This window comes from Caenorhabditis remanei, chromosome V, assembly GCF_010183535.1.
Source record: "Caenorhabditis remanei strain PX506 chromosome V, whole genome shotgun sequence".
NCBI lineage: Eukaryota > Metazoa > Nematoda > Chromadorea > Rhabditida > Rhabditidae > Caenorhabditis > Caenorhabditis remanei.
The window spans coordinates 11,342,324-11,364,507 of NC_071332.1; the positions used below are offsets into that span (position 1 = coordinate 11,342,324).

Sequence of the window (22,184 nt, forward strand, 5' to 3'; positions counted from 1 at the left end):
ACATTACAAAAAGGTTCCAAAATCGAATGTTTTGGCGAGAAATTTGCTTGTGGTTAATGTACTGTTATTTTAGTTAATATGGTTGGACATTCACAGATATTCCAAAATCTTTCTTCCTGAGATTCTTCAATAAGAAACTCGTTTTCAGTGGAACCACAGACTTTTTCTGTCTTCTCGATGACCCAGTCTCCGAATTTTCTCCAAACATCTCTCAACTTTTCAAAACAATATTATCTTGTGACAGTTGAATATTGAGTTCTCTCAAAGTTTCCATTTGTTATTGTCTGAAAAACAGAAGAATACAACTACCAGTGATAAGATAATTCCAGTTCTTAGTTGATAATCAAGATACTATAAATGTGATGATTTTAGACTGTTTTCATCGGATTTTCAGAAATGAAATTCATTATTTTCGTTCTGGCTGTTTTGGCGATAGTGTGGGCAAAACCGCATCCAGGATACGGAAGACCGTCATACGGAGGAGGGGGAGGTGAGACTTTCTGGGAGTCTGGAATTCTTAACTAGATTTGTCTGATACGATCCGTGAGGGAAAAATAGAAAATAATTTGATTCGTTTGTAATCTTTCATGGTTCCTTTCATACAATATTTTCATAATTTCAGGGGACTTCGGCGGTGGTGGCCAATGGGGATCTCAATCATCGGCATTCCAGCAAAGTCAAATGGCTGGTGGATTCCAAAATGGTGGTGGATTCAATGGAGGTGGCGGACCAGGAATGGGTGGAGGTGGATATGGATATGGAGGATAATTTGGAATATTGACTGGTTGAATCTGAATAAAGTGTTTTTTCCGGCGAAGATATTTTTGTTCAATAATAAGATGAAGACAATAATACAAGAGCGGCTGGGAAGACAGATAAGATGAAAATAAGAATTTTAAGTAGATTTAAAAAAATTTTTACACAACAATCTAGCACAAAAACATATCTGAATATGGCTGAAAAAGGATATCTGAAAACGTTAACGGTAACTTCAAAAAACCAGATCGGAAATTTTGAGAGCTTACCTGAAACCCTGTCGATCCTTTGACACTATCTTGGTGAATTGAACACCATCCGGACTCATAATTTCCCATCAGAAAATAACCTTTGTAACTTTATCACTCTAGTCGAAAGTTGACAGAGAACGACATTTAGACTAAGACAAACATTCTGAATCACTTTCTGGTTTTTCAAAATGTTCAATTTTGACCGCTCAATTCTGGTACATGAGTCAACTCTTACAGTTCGCTCAATAGTACTTTCAGCTTCACGTCTTCCACTTCCGACGCCTTCTGAATCCACTTCTGAATCACTTCCGCAATTCGACAAATGACGTTTTGAAGTCAACCTAGAGAACAAAAACATACGATCAATGTCTCTCTCGCTTATCAATGTCTGTCTGCGTCTCTCAACCTCTCCACACTATTTCTTCATGGAACGTCTTTTCTTGTGACCCATCGTCGGTCACTCTTCAGAAGAGAGAAGTTACACAGTTTCTGTGATATTAAAACCGATGAAGAGATGATAAGTGGAGTATAAAAACGGAAGATATCATTTCGAAAAGCCATCAGTCGACTTCTGTTTTCTGCTTATCATCAGCCATGAAGGTTCTCGCAGTTCTTCTCGCTATTGCTGCTGTCGTTGTCAATGCCTATCCAGGTGGATACGGTAGACCATCCGGAGGATATGGAGCCCCATCTGGAGGTTAGTTTCAGGGAAATGTCGTATAAATTCCATAGTGTTATCTCCCAATAGAAATAGGCCTCGAGTAGTGAAACGTAATGCTTAGGTTGCAGCTCATGTATGAACATTTCAGGATACGGGGCCCCAGGAGGTGGATATAATAACCAAGGAGGATTTGATGGCGGAGCGCAATTTGGAGATAATGGAGGATTCCAAGGAGGACAAGGAGGATTCAACCAAGGTGGAGGCTTCCAACAAGGAGGATTCAACCAAGGAGGTGGATTCAACGGAGGATTCGATGGACAAGGAAGATAATTTAATAATCGGGTTTATGCAACACTACTGACACTTTCATCGAAATTTGATGAAGATTTTTCTTTTTTAATAAATGATTCAAGTACAACTTTATTGTTAATGATCAATCAAATCAGACTCCGACAATTCCGTATGAAAAACATTGAATATCAAAGCCAATTTCATGGTTTCCTTCAATTCCGAACTTGATTTGATAACAGAATTAACAATTCTCGTTAGTTTTATCAGCCGACAAGCGTAGTTAGTAGTCGAGTTCTTTTAGAAGTCGTGCAAATTGTTACCTGGTTCATCTCGAACCTTTTCGCTGATTTCCAGTACTGAATCTTGCATGATCATAACCTGAAATGAATTATAATCTTGTGCTTCTTCGTTCACAAAAATGTTTCTTGTATAGTTTGAAATTACTGATCGCACTTTTCTCTAAAAGATAAATTCAAGGCCAATATCATTTTTCCAATGATCAAGGTTGATTTGGACTTAATGTTTCATACAATATGTTGTCGTCTACGTATCAAATATCTCTCACATTTTCAAAGTTTCTGTCTTGAACTTTGTGTCCGAGTGTACATATACCAAACATTCCAGACTAGCTTGAAGAAAAACTAAAAATTGTTGTCGTCTAGTTATGACCATTTATCGAATGACTTCTTACTTTTTCATCATTATTATGTTTTTGGAAATCGAAAGAATGAGTCATCCATCATTGTAAAGAAACTTTTTAAAAATGTCTTTGATGGCAAGTATAAAAAATCAATTTTTATCAACTCACATTGAATACGTTTTGTTTCTGCGTTTACTTTTCTCTCTATTTCCAGATGACCACTAACTACAGTGTCTGCAGGGTGTTCAGAAGGGCGAGATGTACACTTTTTGGAGGCGACAAACTCAAGTAGAATCCTCCACGGGCCATCAGTGTGAATGAAGAGCAGAAAAATCTATAACCGATACAATGATAGTCGGCGGACCAGACATTCAACCATCTACAGTGTATTCAAGTGCTTAAATCTCTGATTCTTGTTGTTATCAGATATCTAAATGTAGATAAACAGACATGGAAAACTACTAATTATTTTTCGAACCGATGTTTTTCACATGAGATATGTTCTTGCTTTTGTGTGTTTTCCTGAGAAAATTCGCAGTTTTCAGAGAGAATTTTGACGTATAATCCCTAATAATCATGAGATAACGAACTCATAACAACAATTTGTTTCTCTGAAATTTCAGACAGAAACCCTTTCAATTTTTGATTTATGATACTCAATAAAGTATTCAAAACACCTGCAAATTAAATTCAGATTGCCACCCTTACTCGAGACTACTTTCATATTTTCATCTATTTCAGAGAAGAAGTATGACCCAGCCAACTTGTCAATATTTTCTATTGAAAAACCCTCATGAGCCTACAGTAATCCCTCTATCTTTCTTCATCACATTACTTTCAACTGTTATCAATTTTCTAGGATTTTATGTGATTCTATACAAATCTAAAAAAGAAACGAAACTTTTTAAATTCACACTTTTCGGAAATTTGGTAAGTGTCTGAATACCTTTTAAATATTTTCATTCCTAATACACGACTTTTCAGTTCACACTTTGGTTATCTCAAGGATTCTGGGCTATCACAATGAACACGATGCCTCTATTCCCATTTCCGGCTCTTTACTCCTCAAATCTTTTCAATAATATTCTCTCTACTCACAGTGTATTCCGCATCTGGATTGTTCTCTTGAGTTTTTTTGCAGTATTTTTGGTTGGCCAATTGATAGTTAGACATCGGATGGTGGTTAGAGCAGAGAGTTTTTTCAATGTAAGTTCATGCTCAAATAAAATGATGAAGATACATAAACTTCAGTTTCCAAATTGGTTTTACATAGTGGTGGTAGCCGGTGGATGGTCCTCCATCACTCCTTTCCTACTGGCAGTTTGGAGTTATTGTGATACACCTGAATTAGAAAAAATAGAATTCGTTCGAGAGGTTTCTATTATTGAAAAGAGCTTGATCTGATTCCATGATTTCAGAACTTCCCGGGTTGCTCAGAAGTTTTCAATCTGCCCGGTGTCTTGATCATTACCAATGTGAATGCACTTTACGCTTTACTGGGATTGATGGCTTTAACTGGTATCGCCGCTGAAGGGGTTCGTTTCTAAAAACTCAATCCAGATCACCATAATATATAACTTGTTTGTAACAGAAAAAAACAAGGTGGTTACTGTATCAAAACATTCTTGCAAACTTGCAGGTTTACATAATCTCAAGCGTCTTGATGCTCTTTGAGCTCTCAAAACAAACCCGAAAAATGAGCAACAACAACTTCAATCATCAGAGAAAAGTGGTCGTTGATACCACTATTCAGGTAATTTTCTGTAGCATCGTAGTTTTTGTTTTTAGCCATAAACATGAATCTTCTATGAGTACAACTGTTGTGATGCTTCATTCTTTTCATGATCACATTTTCAGATTGTCATTAAATCCACGTTTATTTCAACATGGGCTTTCTGGGCCGTGATTTCCTATTTTATGAGTCCTCAGTTAGACACTAGAAGTGAGTTTTCATCTGCCAACATGATCTATTTTTCAGTTTTCAGTTGTCTCCACTACTATCAACTGCTTATTTGTTTTCGCTCCAATTCCTGGTACCGTTTCCATGATTTTTCTGAATTCGACATATCGAAAATTTGTGGCCGAAAATGTATTGAGGAGAAAACGATCGAATGTCAGTCCGAGTCGTTATGCACTTCCAATGCAAGCAGATTTAAAATCTCAATTCTTTTAAATTCAATTCCTGAACTAGTTTATATATGAATGTGTATGGAAACAGCCGACTTTTGATTGAAAAGGAACAAGTTTTCTATCGAATACCCAAAAAATTATCCATTCTCAAATTCAAAAAAAAATCTCGTGAACCCTATAAACCTCCACGTGTCACCCTCATACACTCTTTTCCTCTCCTCTTTTCCTGCAATAAAAACAGTTGAAATTCCGTCATTTTTATCGCATATTGCCAGAATTGATACTACAATGGACGCTAATACAAATGGAAACATTGAATCCTTTTCATTAATCAATTCAAATCACAGGGAATCAATGAAGACATCTGCAACAATGAAATCTTCCAATGTTTCAACTAGTTTTTTGAATCGTGAAGCTTCTGATGATATTCAAAAGGTGAGTTATGAGAAAGAAGTCGAACTATTTTCTGCGCCTCGTTTAGAAATAATCTTTGAAAATTAACGTTAGAAACAATTTAATCCGTGAACAAGATTTAAAAATACTATTTCAGGAATCAGTGATATTCCGTCCAACTCGTCACGTCGACAATCAGTGCTACTGTTATTCGAACCGATCGGATTGTACGACATGTTCAACATTGTGCACAGATGATAGTGATGTGAGTCGAAGTTTGCAGTTAACATTCATTTTGTTTTATTTTCAGGTATTCGTTCTAACTTCGTCCGAATCTAGATCTGCAGCCGGTTCTTCATCGGAAGATGGCTCATCGTTGGAGATTAATGATTTACGCGAGAAAGTCAGCGATTCTGAATTGAATGCTTCCCAGGTTTCAAGCGAGAGTTCAGAAGTTGTTAGTTAAAAGTATCTTAATTGCAATGACCACACCAATTTTCAGTCCGATCTGGAACCTCGAGACTTTGACAAGCTTCTTCAAATATTGGACAAAAAAGCAAACGAATTCGAAGAAGTCTTCCGCGATGATTCTGAATCTTTCGGAAAGTTGATGACAATGCATGGTTTCCAGAGAGCTGTGGTAGCGATTGCAATTGAATTTGGGATAGAATTTGATAATGTTTCGTTTCCAGATTGACGACGAACTCAAAAAGATTGTATCCAATTTCACCGATGAAACACTCGAACTCATAGATAAAAGTGAGAACTTCGAAGGCGAGTTTCCCGAGCTCGATTTCACAGAAATGTTGAAAGAAAACTGCGTCAAGAAGCATGCGAAGCTCAGAGAGCTGTACTTGACAAGATTGGTAATGTTCTAAATATGAGAATGCTTTTGAAAACTTGTTTTAGATGGACGAGGATTTGATGAAATCCAATGTTATCATGATTCAAGAAACAAAGGAACGGCTGGAGCGGTTCAACCAATTGCTTGTGTCCAAATGTTCCGAATCCTCGGAATTTTCAGAATTGGACATGGACAAGATATTGGATGATGTCTCAACAGCTTGCTCATTCTGTAAGTAGAACCTTGATTTTAGGACATACAGGGTGCGGCAGAATTACCCGCACAAGCTATAAGTGCTATATCTAAAAAAGTAAAAGTCAGAAAACCATGGGAATCAACAAAAAGTTTATTCATGACCATATCAACAATTATCAGCTAATCTTGTTCCATCCGACCTCCTCTCTTTTCGATGACAGCACGAAGACGTCTAGGGTAGGCATCGATGGTTGCACGCAGGTACTCCGGAGACAAAGCGTCCCATTCCTTGACCAGGGTCTTCTTCAGCGCCTTGATACTTTAGTGGGATTTAGCGTTGACCTTGTTTTGTAAAACCCCAGATGGAATAGTCCAAAGGATTGAGGTATGGGGAGGACGGTGGCCATTCGTCCTCCGGGATGAACGCAGGCAAATGGGTTTCGCACCACTGTTGCGACAACTTGGCAGTGTGTGCTGGTGCGCCGTCTTGTTGGAACACCCAGCGACGTCCATTGAAGTGCTTCTGGGCCCAGGGAAGAAGTGTCTTTTCCAAAATCTGCGAAATGTAGACTTCTTTATTGATTTTGACTCCCTGATCGACAAAAAGCAATGGTGACTTGCCATCAGCACACACTGCTCCAAAAACCATCACACTAGCGGGATGAGAAGCTTGATGAATGGTCCTTCCGTTTGCAAAAGCTTCCTCAGATGTCTCAGCTAGTACTCGATGATTTTGAGGATTGAATTCGGCCTGTACCGTGAACAGCTTCTCGTCGGAGAACACTGTCACCAAGTGTTCACCATTGCGCGTGCGCTGAAGGAGCTTTTTTGACCTTTCGAGCCGTTTCTTCGTTGTAGCTTCCGAGAGAATGGCTGCTTTTCTTACACGGTAGCAGGTAAGTTTCAGCTTGTCTTTGACAATCCTTCCCATTGAACGTGAACTAATTTTCATACCTTTCGCCATTTTTCTGATGCTCCGATGTGGATTTCTTCTGATTCTCTCTTTCACAGCTTTAATCCGATCTGGAGTCACGACTGTTGGTTTTCTGCCTCTCCCACATCTATCCAAAAACGTGCCAAGCTTTTTGAAACGAGAAATCGAATCATAGACGGTTCTACTTGGGACTCCGAGCCGTTTAATAATGTCAACCGGAGGGACTCCTGCTTTGAAAAGGTTCAAAATAGAAGAGCGATGTGGACTCGGCGGTGCCATTTACCTAAAACAAAACCGATCAATCTGAAATTTGGCACAATGATAAAAAATGAAATAATTAACAAAAATTTAAATAATACGCGCTCCAGAATTGCGTCAATCGCCTTGCTTTATGGCGCCAAACTTTTGTGCGGGTAATTCTGCCGCACCCTGTACAGATATCACTATTTTTCAGGTCCAGAAGAAATGTGATCCATGAATTTCTCGCAACTGTCATCTCTCTTTTTTCTCTATTTCAATTCTGAATAAAAGAATACATGATTTGAAATGTTATTCAAATGTCGGTTTTTTTTCAAAAAAGATCTCAATCCAACTGTAAAAACCATGACTAAATAGAACCAAATTTTGAAATTTCCAGCGTTGACATAACCTTTTTGTCCTCCACTGAGAGGGGAGTTTATTCTATCAAAAGTTCATATTATACTATGTCACACGCAATTTGTTTTACTCTAACAGTCTGAATGTCTCCTTGTTTGAATGAACTGAACGAAATGGTTATTTCAATTTTTTTAACGAATAATGGAGAGGAGGTATAGAAACAGTTCAGCCAACTGTAAGCAAATTTTGCAAGGACTGAGTTAGTTTGATCAGTTTTTGAGTACCGTTGCATTGAGTTTGTTTCGGAATAAGGTATCTTCAACTGTTATATGTCTCTCCCTCTCTTTTATTGACTTGAATTCAATAAACACTTCCAGTTGAACTGATAACGGAGAAATTCATTATTTGTGTTTTATGTTTTTTGAGCTGACATTGGTCTGATGATTTTCTGTCAGTGCGTTCTGTACGAGTCAAGAACAAACTGTTCTAATGAAACTTGGCAACGAACATCTCAGGCAAAATACTTGATTTCCGACTCAAAAAATCTTATGAACGTTATGCCAAATTCGCTGTCATGTCACATTGAACTGTCGACCAAAAGAAATTAGTTTTCGGGACAACTTGGCTTTTTAAAGAAACCTCAATATCTCTGTAGTTTCGCAATCCCTAAAAGTATTGCTTCCCCTAGTAACATATTCATGTTGCTTAGTCACTCTTCACCTTTCCATTGTAGCTCTTCTTCTCTGATCCTCTCTCCTCCTTGTACTATTTTTCATCTTCTTGATTGTTCAAGGCAAACATTTCCTTCATTTCTCTGGTTCTCAAAGTCCTCTCTAACTATTTCTTTTCTTTTCTTCAGACTTTGATTTCTCGAACTGGAGGAAAATGGAGTCATCAGTCATCTCTTGCTCTTCACTTTCTCCTTCTGAATTCTCCAACAACACCATACTGAGCATAACGTCATCTGTTTCACAACCTGATGATTTTCCGGAAAAGTGTCAAATATGTTTCCAACAAGGACATGGTTATCACTTTGGAGTATTCGCTTGCAGAGCATGTGCCGCGTTTTTTCGGTTTGTTTCTTTGATCGAGAACGACATATTGATCTTTTGTTTTCTTTCAGAAGATGTCATTTTTCTGTAGCCCTTGGGCAAAGAAAATGTCGACTGATGAATGGACAATGTGGACCAAACCGAAATGGGAGATGGTTCTGTAAAAAGTGTAGAATGGAAAGATGTATTCAGTTGGGAATGACGACAACGAGTGAGTATTTGGTGGAAAATTACAAAAACTATCATTCATGAATTCCAGATATTCAATATGATCGCGATGCATTCAAATCGTCATCTAATTTTATGAAAAATCAAGCATTGGCAAAAATGGTTGGAGATCGAATCGGAGTACCAATCGTGAGTTTTTTCTTTGCTCAACTTTGGAAATTTTTTATTTCAGACAGTCGAGTCGATTCTCGGAATCCACCATCTCATTTCGTTCATTCCAATGTCCGGAGAAGTTGCGAATCTACCATATGTCGACACTTCTCAACTGGTTGACAAAGCCCTTACAATCATGCTCACCCCAAATTTAGTACGAAAAAACAAGAAAACAAGTAATTTGGAACAATTGAAAATCGGACTAGAAGAATTTCAATCAGAGCAGAAAGAGAACTTGTCTGAAATCGTCTATCTGTCTCAAAATGATCAAAAAAGAGAATTCGAAACGAATATGTGTGCGGCAGCGAGATGGATGTCATGTTCAGATCAAATCAGACAATATGATGATGATATGAAAATTAGTTTACTTCAGGCAGTTTGGTTCGTTTGGGGAAGATTCGAGCGAATATGGATGACTGCAAAAATGAGATCAAAGAAGCTATGTGGAAAGAAACAGTTCGTGATTTCACAGGAAGCACTTATAGATTACGATAGGATGGATTCAGATATCAGTTGTTGGTCAAATCATACTTTTGAGGAAATGAAATTGTGAGTTCAATGGATTATTTCTGAAAATTAATTGTAATAATATTATGATTTTCAGTTTCTTTGTGCCTCGTGAACTGTATTACGATGACGTCATTTGGGAGTTAATGGAAGTGCAACCAGATGACATAGAACTGACGTTTATCATGTGCTCTCTTTGTTTCCAGTTGACAGGTCAGTACTTTTTTCTCTCATTCTTCTATTACAAAAGTGTTTTGCAGGAAAACGTCATGGCGAACGTGTCCAGGAAGAAATGGAGCGGTTAGAAGATATTTTTTCCAACGAGCTTCACGAGTATTACACGAGAATTAAGAAGCCAATGTATCTTTTACGACTGAAACAATTAATGAGAGTCAAAGAGAAATTTCTCAAAATTCGGAACACACGGATCGATAAATATCAGATTGGTGGTATTTTCAACATGTTCAATGTGTCATTTTCTAATCCTGATTTTTTCTGGGTGCCTCCATAAGCAACTTTGAATTTACTCATTTCTGTTATTGTGTACAAAAATAAAGTATCGTTGCATTCCGATGTGTCTAGTTTCGAATACAGATGACCAGAGTAGATGACCAGAGTATTCTTTTCGTCATCTGTGTTTTGACTCTCGGTTCTTATGGGGATAGACAGCAAATCTGATATAATTTTTTTTTCATTTGTTTTTCACAAAGTTGGCAATGTTTCCGATTCTGTGTTTCTGATTTTCTAATAAAGTTCACGTATTTATTTTATCAATGGTGTAAAGTTTCAGAAAACATAAGCTTTATCTTAGGTAAAACTGGAAACAACGTATAGTTGTTATTTTACTGGAACTCCCCAACAGAATTATCTACATTTGGTGGTTTTCCTGTGAGCAGTCACAGGAATTTTTAAGTTTTTCGTATTTTGTTAATCAAAATCAAAAATTTCCAAATTCTGGCTTTCTTATATTTTTGAATAAGGAACAGAAAAAATTACATTATCCAAAATGTTGTGCAGAATTTCTCAGTGTTCCAGATGTGTTTTTAACTCCCACTTCCAATTATTCTGATAATTCAAGAACCTACCCGAAAACCTATTTTTCAATTCTCTGAGCTATATATATATTATATTCTTTCTCTCTAGATCTTCAAAAGTCACTCGACAAGATTAAATACATTGTACCCGTACCAAAGTCCAATCACGCCGTTTCCCAAAACTCTTTACTCTCTCCTGTCTTCGTTTTTCCTCCCATCTGACTAATGAGACATGCTCTCACGCCGACCCAGTGCATGAAAAAGTCTAGAATTCAGATAAGGAGGAAAATAACATCGTGTTTGTACGCATACATTATTCTGGTTTCATGAACTCGTCAGCATTCATCGTTACGTTGATAGGAACAATCGCTTCCGTGTTCGTTGTGTTATTGAATGCATTCTTATTGTTCAGTACAAGAAAGAAAAAACATGATATTCCGCTATTCTATTTCCGGTTTTATATTGATGTATTCTTTGGATTATCCTGTAAGTTGTTTATTTTTTGAATCTCTGACCCTCTTTGAAAACTTTTTTGACAAAGGAGTGGCAGGAAAACTCATCAACAGGTTCAATTTTAAGAATACAGTACCTCTTCTTTTTCAGATTTCTTGTACTCATTCTTTATTCTTGGATTTGCTCTCTACGAAAATGCCTTTTTCATCAGTAACTCCGCTCTTTTCTGGCTGGGACTTCCATTCTCAAACGCAAGTGCTGCAAGGACATTTCTGATTCTTCTTGTTGTATTGGATCGATTACTGGTTAGTTGAGTAGGTTGATTTTTAAGCTTTTTGTTTTGCAAATTGGAAAAGGTAAAGAGATGTGTTGGGAAGTTGCTAACGCTTGGGTGGTTGAATAATTTGAAAGTTTGTTCGTCTAAAACCACACAGAAGATGAATTATTAAATTAAAATAAAAACGAAATCAGATCATTAAAAAACTATAATTTCAGATTGTTTCTGTTCCTAATATCGTAACTCCATTTCAGGCGACTTCCGTTCCTATCAAATATCATAACATTCGGCCCTCTGTCCCAAATTTCTTCATTCTCATCCTTCCCATTTTATTCACCGGCGTTGAGGACTTTGTAATTTTTGTCATCTGTGGAATGAACTCCCATTCAATTCCGGATACATGTGTTGCTTTTCCATGCACACTGAATTCGTGTGGCTACTCGTGGTGGACATCTTATAAGTCTGTCATTTTTCCAATCATCATTGTCTTCACTGTTATTTTGTGCGTAAAACTGATCATCTTCTCTAAACGATTGAAGAATTCGGTTGCAGCAACAAGGGTGGGTCTGTTGAATCAATTTAGATTACAGTAATCCCGTATTCGATGATTACGTATTCCAACTTTTTCATAACCATCTTTTTCCAATTTCAGGCTAATCGACTAGCCCTAATTGATGCTTTTGTCATCTTCATTTTTGATTGTATTCCTTCATTTCTTGCAAATCAGTTCCCAAATTCTCCACTAGTTGAATACACTTCAACAGGCCCTGTCACTGCAATGCTCAAACAAGTTGGACGAACCATTGAATCGATTATTTTCGTGGAGTTACTCGTAAGAAGAAGTTCAAAAGTAGAGGATAGTAAGAAGAAATCAAGTCAACCTGTTTTTACGCTAGCGAAACATTAATTATTTTCTGAATATTCATTGTCTGTATATGTTTTTCAAAACATTAAAGAAACGGTTTTATTTCATTTCACAAGATAATTATGGCACTAGGTTTGAAACTTGGTTCCACACTTTGAGACGATGAATCTCTCATCCATCTTCCGATCGATCTGTTCCACGTGAAGTTGCGATACGGTTTGTGAAGTAGGATCAAAGATGTACTTGATATGATCCCATGAAACGAGAAAGTGATAACTACTAGTGCGTTGAGGACTGGACTCTTTCAAACTTAAAGTAAAGGTTCCAGCAATAAGAACTTACATTGCTCTATTATTCCATTTGAAATTGTCACATAAAATATCAACAGTGGAATGAATAAAACTACCAAGGGGATTGTTAACTGTACGGATAATGTGAAGAAGAACCGCTTCTGTAGATTCCTCGTCTTTTCAGAGACTGACAAATTTGGTCTTTTCAGTAAATAATAACTACTTTGAAGTGCAAAAATTCCAGTTATTCCACAGAAATACAGCACTTCTGATCCTCCACATATATAGACAATTGATACATTAGTACTCAAAATTTTAGTTTTCTCGTCAAAGAAATGAACATCTGGACAAGAGATCACTTGTAAAGTTTTCAGTTTCTCTGTCTCATTGTCTACAATTTCCATGTAAAATATGACGAGTACAATCATTGCCGTCAAGTAGTGAATCGTATAAAATGCAACTTTGGAACGTTTTCTTGTTATTCTATACGGTATAGTTGTGATGAGACTGTGTCGGTTTTCATAGAGCATTAAGATTGCGAGCCCGTATTCTGAAACTTAGAATTGTTTTTATTTCACTATGATAGTGTCACCTGGAAATGCTTCTTGTCCAATAATATGTCCAATCTTAAAAGAAAATCCGGTTTGCATCAGAAGTCCAGAAGAATAGATGGCGCCAGTTGGTAGGAACATGAACGGCATGAGCATAACATTTATGACTACTTCTATGTAAAATGTTCTGGAACTTTTATGATAAACGTTATATAATATCAATTGTACTCACGCTACATGTAAATGAAGTATGAACCATTTAGCACTTTCCATAGATTTTGGGGTGGCAACCACTATCACAATAATTCCATAAACTCCCAAAATAACAGAGAACGGTGAAAGAATATGAACTGAAAGAGCAAAAAACTCATTACTCCGAAAATATGTTGTAGTCGGACAGTTTATCGAATAGTTATTCAGAAAGTATTCCTGTAGGGGTGATAAAGACATAGACAAATAGAGAAAAATATGTTTTAAAATATAAACCAGTGGGATTCTTTGTCAAATTTACACCTGACAGGAAACAACAACAAAAACAAAATCACCTGCAACAAGTTATAATCACAGTGTTTCGATCCTTTATAAGTTTTTTCGGAAGTAACACATCATAATGTTTCTGGAATTTAAAATTTCAGCGTTTTGCAGAGTTTATAGAAAAATTGAATGTTGTTACGAAAGATTCCGCATTTCACAAGATTGCAATCATTGTCGATACCTCAGTTTCAAACTCATTAATAACATTCCCAAAAGTTTATCTGTTCAAAAAACAGTCACAGTATTTGGTCTGACACTTCTACCAGCAGAAGCTTTTCGTGGACTTTCAATACATCTTCCAATCGATTGATCCCAAGTGAAATCTCGATACGGTTTGTGAAGTACAATAAGACAAATACTAGATATCATACCATGAAGACTAACAAATATTACAGTCATACTACTGACAACTGGAAATTTTGCAATAAGATTGTTCTCATTTTCTGCAAAACTTACATTGGTCAGCCGTGGACACACCATAATATATCGCATTTGGGATAAACAAAAAGAAAATTGGAACAACTATTTGAATTGACAGAATGAAGAAAAACTTTCTTTGCATGAGTCGCATTGAGTCAGAAGTGTAAGAAGTTGGCCTTTTCAGCAAGTAATAACCACTTTGAATTGCATAAAAAAGAATAATGATAGTATAGTATAATACCATCAGGCTACTAATAGTAGACGATAACTCCATCTTCACAGTTACAATTTGAGTCCGTTCAAGAAAAAAATGAGGTTCTGGGCAAGGAATAATTTCTAGAATTTCTAGTTTAGCAGCGCTTTGATCAAAATCATCAAGGTAGTAGAAAAGAGGTAAAACTGGGAAAAACATATAATGGCAGGCGTAGAAAATAAGCTTAGTTGAGGGTCGAGTCATTCTATATGGAATTGTCACAATTTGGCTTTGACGGTTTTCGAATATCATGAGCATAGATAAGGAGAGAGCTGAATATTGAACAATATGTTAGACTTAGATTAAATAAAAGCCTACCGATAAAACTAATATCAGCTATGTACATCACTAATTTGAAAGGAAATCCTAAATCAATGAGAAGTCCATTGGGATATACTGCAGCAGATGGAAGAAAAACCAATGGTGCAATGAGATTGTTTAGGGTTAACTCGATGAAGAAAGTTCTGGAATAATTTTTTGAAAATTTTTTAATGGTAAATAGAATAATAACCAACTAACATGATATGATAATGAAATAAATACCATTTGACACTTTTCATATGTATTGGCGTCCCTATTAAAATTACCAGAATTCCGTAACTTCCCAAAATAATAGAGAATGGAGATAGAATAAGAGTAGTTCTTGTAAAGAATTCATTACTATTAAAATAAGTCAATTCGGGACAATTTATTGTATAATTACGTGCATAGTATTCTTGAAGAAGTTGACTAGAAGTCATTCAAATAAAAATAGAAAAATAAACGAATGTCAACAGACAAAAAACGTAGTTAGCTTGATTGAATTTTTTAGTTCTCTGCGATATTTAGAATAAATTACTTGAGTAGACATGCCATACCTAGTCATTTATATTTGATTATATGTTTGGGGTCGAAAAGTGAGACGTACTTCGGAAAAATCACATAATTTTTCTCTGCATTTCGTAAGAATTGAACTGATTGCTTCTGAGAACTGATTTTGGTTCTAGTTCGGATCTTCAATTTGTTTTCAGTTATATATAGGCATAGTAGTAGTTACGTTTTTGATCAAAGCAAATCATTATCATTGGCCAATTTGATGTGATTCTGTGTTCTAGAGAGATCATTCTTCGTCGTAACAAAAAACTGTGCCCAATAGAAGGGTGACACAGGTTTTAAATCAACATTTTTGTTTGTGATTTGAACTTGGCCCAGTCTATCCTTTTTATATTAAAAATAATAGTTTAGACGCGATTCTTCTTGTAGCTTCGATCTAGTATTAACATAACACGTTGCATGCATTTACAGTTGATTTCTGCAACTTTTGGTATCATTTTGATCTTTATCGATAAAACAAACTTCAAACCACACCTCCGACTCATTTTCGTTTGATAGCAAGTTCGATTTTGTCACATTGACTACAAACTAGACAATATTCATCATCTTCCTTCACCTATATCACACCTCGATCGCCCCCTTCTATCTACACTTTTTCCACCAGGCCCCGATTTTTGATTTGCCGAAGAGAACAGTTAGTTTGGTCAACAAGACATATACTCATTTCTTGTGATTTGTGTCCGTTTTCACTCCCTCCTACACATTTTCTTGTTTCGTGTCTTTTATGACTGTCTTCCTGTCTTGGGGTCTCTGCCCCTTCTTGCGCCCCCGTTACCTCTTAGATCAGTCTCTTAACAATATTCGGTCCAATGTCTTCTGATCCGTCAACGTCTCCTAACTTGTGTTCTGAAAAGTCAGAAGCTTCTGGGTCTTCTGAAAACTCTGAATGCTCGAATGAAGATTCTACCTGTCGAATATGTGAATTGACAGCTCATGGTGTTCACTTCGGTGTGGCAAGTTGCAGGGCATGTGCCGCTTTCTTCAGGTAAAATAATTTTTTGTATACAGATATCCTCATAAAACTTTACAGACGAACAATAGTTATGTCTCGCACCAAGAAATACAAATGTCGTGGAGGCCACAACGCGTGTGCAGTTAACACTAGTGACAGGTAATAAAGGTTTCCTATCCTTATTCAAAAATCGTTTATCTTCTTCCAGATATCAATGTAGACTATGCAGATACAATAAATGTGTTGTGATGGGAATGACAGCCGAAAGTGAGTCACAAGTCATAAGAGGAAGACAGAAGTCATAAAGAATGAATAATTAGTTTCTTTATCTATTCAGATGTCCAATGGAATCGAGATCCATTTCCAGAGGCAAGAAAGAGAAAAGATAAGGATAGTGAAGATGAAGAGGATAGGGTTCCTGCTAAGGTTGGCTAGAAATGTTGAATCAGAGACCTTCAAACTTTCTTAATTTGCAGAGACATGCCTTCCCACCACCTCATCTTTTGATTACCAAACCAAAACGAATTGTCGATGTAACAATACTCTCCGGAAAGATTCAAAAAATACTGAATGATGTAAGATTTGTGATAGATATACTGAATAAATTTCATCTTTTTAGAAAAAGATCGGGGATCACCCAAAACTGAAAAAAATGAACAACTTGGAAAGGTTGGAACATGCGTTGAAAGAATGGAGATTGAAACAAAAACCGGAGGAGCAAATGGAGGTTAGAAACAAAAGCCAAACTGCAATGTTTTTTGATTTCGAAATTCCTGTGAAATCTCATGCAAAGATCACTGTAAAAGTTCTATATCATTTTCAGATGATCTCCAAACTGACAATCCAAGAAATGTTTTCAATGTGTGAAGACCAAATGCTAGTGATTGCCACGTGGTTGTCTCACTGTCCATATTTTCAAAAGTTGGAATCACCTGAAAAATATAGAATGTTCAAAGTGGTATGGAATGTCTGGAGACGATTCGAAAGAGTTGAGATGTCTGTTCAAATGTTTGGAAGGAAAACTCCTGGTCATGTCATGGTCAGATTTTACTTTTTTTCAGTCACTTCATGTAATTTCAATATTTCAGAAATTTGCTATCTCTGACAAGTATTACGTGACACCGAAGCTATCCATAGATATATCCAAAATTACGGATTGGCCTTTATCAGCTACTTTTATGGGTGGTTTATTCCGGGATTCAGTCCGGAAAATGTTCGAACAGACTGGTGTTCAACTGGCATATTTGGAGCCATCATCAATGGAAATGGCCTATATGTTGAGTCAGTTGAGCTGGCAGTTAGCGGGTGAGACCTTACGATTTCTGATTTTGTGTACATGAAACTCCAACTTTCAGGTCAATCATTACAAGGAAAAGTGATGGAAATAGCAGAAATTCAACAGGAGGAACTAGCCGATAACCTCCATAATCATTATCTCCAAATCAAACGACGATCTAATTATGCGGGTAGACTTGTGAAACTGATGAGTGTTGTGAATATTGTGAAACGACTTCAAATGGAACGAAAAATTACAATCGAGTTGGCTAATGTATTTGACTTTTTCAACGTCGAACTTTCGGATCCAGATTTTTTTGAAGGATAAAAATCAAGTGCGTAAAAAAGACAATTTATGTGTTATCACGACGCAGAAAATAAATTAATTTTCAATTCCGTGTTTTGCTCTGAAATACCAACTCTCCACAGACTTATCACAGCTGGCACACATCCAGTCAAGAATACACTTATCCTGAAAAATAGTATTTCAGATTACTAGAAAAGTTAATATCACGCCCACCTTCTCAAACACGGGAACGTCTTCGAATCGTCTTTTCTCGATTACAACTCCACATTTATTCATTTTAATAATCAACTTCTGGTTGTTATCTGGGTCTCTTGCAGGTATATGAAGGACTAGAATGTCATTGTGTCTGAAATGATCATGATTTTACTCTTTAATAAGAGTTTTCTCACTTCGTGATCCGCCCTTCAAACCGGTCACAGTACTCTTGATACTCCGGAACACGTAGTCCGGGAATGTAGTAGCATTCCATCTCTGTGTTAATCTTCCAGATGATTCCCTATAGTTAAGTTAAGGTCATAAATTCTGTTTTCTCAGATTGGAAAATAAAAGTCGAAATAGCGAATAATAACAACCCACAGCAATAAGAGCACCCAAATTGCATGCCAACAAACTTGGTTTCCAGAATGACGTCACTCCAATACTTGCAAAATGACCCATCGGAGAAACATTATACTTCTTTCCAGCCATCATAATTCTTCCTTCTTCATAGTTAGTCACCAAATTGTTGATGACTCTCGTCTCATCAACTGGCAGAAAGTGCACTTGAGCAATGAGGAAATCCAAATCGCTGCATAGAATTTTAGTTCTGCGACGGGGTCCAATTACTTCACGGTAATGAATGTCGAGGTATTTGGTGATAATCTTAAACTTTCAATTGTTAGTGAACTACTGTGTTTAGAAGAGTCACTTACATCATTGGGATATTTCAGGCTGAGATTCAACGTCTCAATGGTTACGTTGTCACGGTAGACTGATTTGAGAAGACTTTCAAAAATAGCTTCGGATTCGCAATTTGAACAAACTTCCTTAGCATTAGAACCATGAATGTTATCACTACTGAAATCAAAAATTATACAAATAATTTCTCAAATCACATACATTTTCATTGTGAACTTCTTCCTCAATCTCTTATTTTTCTTCTTCAAATCAACTCTCACGACTCTATTTCTGTTCTCGCAAATCATAACAGACATGTAGTTTCTGTCAGTTTCTATTCGAACGAGGGGAATTGAAACTTTCAAAGAATCAACAATCTGCTTATCTTGAACGGAACATTGGCGAAGGCGGCATCTAGAAAACGGATATAGAAGTATTCCAAGATTTTAATTCTTTGACAGACTTTGTTTCAAAATCCGTATGTTTCACAATCTCTCGTTTCATCTCCACTGGTAAAATGGACCAATCCAATGGCTCGGTACGCTCTTCGAACACCCATTTTGGAAATTTCTTAGAAAGGATTTCATGGACTCGCCGGAGCATTCCTGAAATAAATATAATCTGAATGCAGGAAACTTTATAACTCTTGGTTCCTAATGCAGCTTGACAATAGATTTTCGGTGTTAAAAGGGAGAGACTAAAACAGCCAAATGGACAAATTCGTGCCAATAAAAAGGTAGTTATCAGCATTTTAATGAAAATATTATTTCATAATTTCCGAAATCTCTAGAAGAAGTTGAATAAAACAAGATAACGGCATGTTATGAATTCATGCTTTATATAGTCGAAATCTCAGCTCTCAAAAAACAAAATACGATTCTCTGTGGGTGTATGGGGGTGTGTCGTTATGAGAATCACCTGGGGAACGTAGTGCTAGAATAAAACTAGAAAATGGCTACATAGACGCAGAGACAGAACGGAGCTAGAGTGAGCTGATAGAACAGAGACGCAGGAGAAATGTTATAGGCAATTCTACTGCCACTGAAACATTGATTTATTCGGACTGTTTATTTGGAATTTCGATATAGGTATGATATAACTAAAATACAGAAACAATGTTTTCCTTAAACAGTTCAAATTTGAATATTTGCGAAAGTTTACATCAAAACTTTTGAAAGCAAGTAATGTATGAGTCATCGGTTCTTGAGAATGAAAAGAAAAGAACAAATGACTATCATTAAAAGTCATTTCCTTTTTCGTCACTCTCCGATTATCTAACCTTGATATTTTTGTTTTCTTCACTTTATTTATCTGAACAAAACTGACCTACTTTCACATTATTGATAGCTATATTCAAATTGGAATGATTCAAACAGAGAAATATCATTTTTCAATATTATGAATCCAATGAAGTGTTAGATCTGAAATTTCGAAAAACAAGTTCTTTATCATAGTCGGAAAAATGAAACATATATTTACTGAATCTCAAAAAGATTGTTTTTCAATCTTGAACTGTAGATACTTTGAATTTTAGATATGTGAACTGTTTAATGGAAAGCACGGTCCAGATTTGTTTATCCATCTTCCTGTACATAGTGTGTTTCCTGGCATGTCTTTGCCGCGTAATGAACTGATTTTTCTTCTGAAAATAATTATTCATAGTCGTTATTGAACTAAATAAATCAACACTAATATATGATTTCGACCAGTTTTGTGACCATCTAAACCTATTATCCTATCTCAGCTCAATAGGACACATTACATCAGTCTCTATCCATTGAGAATTAACTTTGTGTTCATTCTGTGTCTGAATGAACTGCGTGTAGTGTAGCCAGTCTAGCCAAGGACCACGCTGTAGACGCTGAACAAATAAGAGAAAGTAATAATCAGAAGAGACGCAGCAGGAAAATAGAAAAGAAACATGTCGATAGTCTACCTTTTACCAATTTGTCCTTCCCTCTAAAATATTCAAAGCAATCTGTCCAAATAATGTAATGACTCCTTTCTTTGCACTCATTCTCTACTTTTGCAGACTTTCCGAACATTCAGAATGACCTCCATTCCAAGTACTTCTAAATCTGACTTGAACACTGAAAATACATTGACATCATGTGAAATATGCCAAGTTCCAGCTCATGGAATTCATTTTGGAGTGATGACTTGTAGAGCTTGTGCTGCTTTTTTCAGGTTAGCTATTTCGAGTTTGGGCTCGTTTATTTTCTCAATCATAAGAAATTCAAACAATCTTTTTGCAGTTTTTCAGGAGAACAATAGTAGAAAACCGACAGAATAAGTACTTATGCAGAAAAGATAATGGCAGTTGTCTTATCAAACCGGATGACAGGTTGACTGATATTTTGGGACTCAAGTTTAAAATTTTTTCAGATATCACTTGAAATCCTGTCGATACAAAAGATGTGTGACTCTAGGAATGACTCCTGAAAGTGAGAGTTATTCAAGAACTTCTGACATCTATTTGTGTTTCAGATGTGCAAAGATACAGAGATTCGTTCACCACACCAAGAAGCCAAGAAAAAAGAAAAAAGAGGATTTCTGTAGAGAATTTGGATCAACCTTATGAATTGAAAGGCAAGCCAAATCGAGTAGTTGATGTCAGCTCAATGAAAAGAGAAATTTGTGAAATTTTAAAATATGTAAGCTCTAAACGAATATCCTCTTTTACATGAAGTACCTTGATTCCAGAAATCCACATCTCCGGAATCTGAGAAAATGAACAAACTGGAGCTCTCCGAATATGCATTACGAGAATGGAGGAATAAACAGAAACCAGAAAATGAGATGAAACATCTCGTCATTTTACCAATCATAAATCTGTTCGAAATTTTCAAAAAACAGATGTTTGTTGTGGCTCGCTGGCTCTCGTATTCTCCAGATTTTCAAAAACTTCAAGAAGATCAAAAGTATCAATTTTTCAAGTTAGTCTGGAATATTTGGAGAAAATTCGAAAGATATCAGATTTCATTGGAAATGTTCGGAGACGAAGCTATCACTCACGAAGTTTGTTCTATACTCCAAATGATTATTTTCAACATTTGCATTCCAGAAGTTTGCTTTGAATGACCAAAATCTGGTTACTATCGCTCTTCAACTGAAATTTTCTGAAATTTCGGATGAAACTGACGAGAAACTCACAAAGTGTTTTCGTGATGTATGGAGATCAATGTTCCTGCGAATAGCAAAACCCCTGCAAGACTTGAAGCCTACGTCTACCGAAATGGCGTTTATGCTCAGTGAAATGAGTTGGCAGATTGCAGGTGAGACTGTTATGACGAAGTTTTGTTTTAGTCCAAAGGTCTGGTTTTATAGGAAAATCGATGCAAGGCTCAGTGTTAGAATTATCTGAAAAAGTGCGGGATGAGCTTGCTGACAACCTTCATTCGTACTATAAAACGAATGGAAACTCCCTGAACTACGCGGGTCGTCTCATAAAACTCACTAAAATTGTGAATTCCCTCATCAATTTTCATGCAGAACTCAAAAATCGGATGGAGATTGTTCGAATTTTCAAAGTATTCACCGTCGATCTCTCTGAACCTGACTTGTATGACATCTGAATGTTGAATCTTTTCCT

At 36.4% G+C, this 22,184-nt stretch overlaps 10 protein-coding genes across 10 annotated transcripts; 8 read left to right on the forward strand and 2 right to left on the reverse strand.

Annotated features, from left to right (window-relative positions):
* Positions 1-396: 396 nt before the first annotated feature.
* GCK72_019034 (uncharacterized protein) lies at positions 397-768 on the forward strand (the record flags this gene model as incomplete). The annotated part of the gene is made up of 2 exons (XM_003115342.2): positions 397-490; positions 623-768. The coding sequence occupies 2 exons, from the start codon at positions 397-399 to the stop codon at positions 766-768; spliced, it is 240 nt and encodes a 79-aa protein (XP_003115390.1).
* An 833-nt stretch (positions 769-1,601) lies between these two features.
* On the forward strand, positions 1,602-1,998 carry GCK72_019035 (uncharacterized protein; the record flags this gene model as incomplete). The annotated part of the gene is made up of 2 exons (XM_003115787.2): positions 1,602-1,704; positions 1,817-1,998. The coding sequence occupies 2 exons, from the start codon at positions 1,602-1,604 to the stop codon at positions 1,996-1,998; spliced, it is 285 nt and encodes a 94-aa protein (XP_003115835.2).
* Positions 1,999-3,349: 1,351 nt separating this feature from the next.
* GCK72_019036 (uncharacterized protein) lies at positions 3,350-4,772 on the forward strand (the record flags this gene model as incomplete). Its single annotated transcript, XM_053732853.1, has 7 exons — positions 3,350-3,529; positions 3,584-3,805; positions 3,851-3,973; positions 4,018-4,134; positions 4,239-4,352; positions 4,457-4,541; positions 4,585-4,772. The coding sequence occupies 7 exons, from the start codon at positions 3,350-3,352 to the stop codon at positions 4,770-4,772; spliced, it is 1,029 nt and encodes a 342-aa protein (XP_053581766.1).
* Positions 4,773-5,083: 311 nt separating this feature from the next.
* GCK72_019037 (uncharacterized protein) lies at positions 5,084-6,205 on the forward strand (the record flags this gene model as incomplete). The annotated part of the gene is made up of 6 exons (XM_003115784.2): positions 5,084-5,164; positions 5,280-5,387; positions 5,433-5,579; positions 5,625-5,762; positions 5,815-5,988; positions 6,032-6,205. The coding sequence occupies 6 exons, from the start codon at positions 5,084-5,086 to the stop codon at positions 6,203-6,205; spliced, it is 822 nt and encodes a 273-aa protein (XP_003115832.2).
* Positions 6,206-8,577: 2,372 nt separating this feature from the next.
* GCK72_019038 (uncharacterized protein) lies at positions 8,578-10,143 on the forward strand (the record flags this gene model as incomplete). The annotated part of the gene is made up of 6 exons (XM_003115698.2): positions 8,578-8,765; positions 8,816-8,955; positions 9,004-9,101; positions 9,145-9,674; positions 9,730-9,845; positions 9,893-10,143. The coding sequence occupies 6 exons, from the start codon at positions 8,578-8,580 to the stop codon at positions 10,141-10,143; spliced, it is 1,323 nt and encodes a 440-aa protein (XP_003115746.2).
* An 849-nt stretch (positions 10,144-10,992) lies between these two features.
* On the forward strand, positions 10,993-12,303 carry GCK72_019039 (uncharacterized protein; the record flags this gene model as incomplete). Its single annotated transcript, XM_053732854.1, has 4 exons — positions 10,993-11,152; positions 11,270-11,424; positions 11,615-11,956; positions 12,049-12,303. 4 exons carry the CDS (start codon positions 10,993-10,995, stop codon positions 12,301-12,303), a joined length of 912 nt encoding a protein of 303 aa, XP_053581767.1.
* Positions 12,304-12,389: 86 nt separating this feature from the next.
* GCK72_019040 (uncharacterized protein) lies at positions 12,390-14,869 on the reverse strand (the record flags this gene model as incomplete). The annotated part of the gene is made up of 9 exons (XM_053732855.1): positions 12,390-12,555; positions 12,604-12,712; positions 12,775-13,101; positions 13,144-13,289; positions 13,335-13,452; positions 13,930-14,046; positions 14,093-14,581; positions 14,628-14,773; positions 14,829-14,869. 9 exons carry the CDS (start codon positions 14,867-14,869, stop codon positions 12,390-12,392), a joined length of 1,659 nt encoding a protein of 552 aa, XP_053581768.1.
* Positions 14,870-15,991: 1,122 nt separating this feature from the next.
* On the forward strand, positions 15,992-17,737 carry GCK72_019041 (uncharacterized protein; the record flags this gene model as incomplete). The annotated part of the gene is made up of 9 exons (XM_003115422.2): positions 15,992-16,167; positions 16,213-16,293; positions 16,343-16,401; positions 16,472-16,560; positions 16,611-16,709; positions 16,754-16,861; positions 16,958-17,173; positions 17,223-17,439; positions 17,490-17,737. The coding sequence occupies 9 exons, from the start codon at positions 15,992-15,994 to the stop codon at positions 17,735-17,737; spliced, it is 1,293 nt and encodes a 430-aa protein (XP_003115470.2).
* Positions 17,738-17,791: 54 nt separating this feature from the next.
* Positions 17,792-19,195, reverse strand: GCK72_019042 (uncharacterized protein; the record flags this gene model as incomplete). The annotated part of the gene is made up of 7 exons (XM_003115408.2): positions 17,792-17,881; positions 17,930-18,062; positions 18,106-18,212; positions 18,293-18,577; positions 18,628-18,772; positions 18,815-19,006; positions 19,056-19,195. The coding sequence occupies 7 exons, from the start codon at positions 19,193-19,195 to the stop codon at positions 17,792-17,794; spliced, it is 1,092 nt and encodes a 363-aa protein (XP_003115456.2).
* A 1,447-nt stretch (positions 19,196-20,642) lies between these two features.
* GCK72_019043 (uncharacterized protein) lies at positions 20,643-22,167 on the forward strand (the record flags this gene model as incomplete). The annotated part of the gene is made up of 6 exons (XM_053732856.1): positions 20,643-20,779; positions 20,978-21,036; positions 21,080-21,246; positions 21,296-21,610; positions 21,657-21,867; positions 21,920-22,167. 6 exons carry the CDS (start codon positions 20,643-20,645, stop codon positions 22,165-22,167), a joined length of 1,137 nt encoding a protein of 378 aa, XP_053581769.1.
* Positions 22,168-22,184: the final 17 nt, after the last annotated feature.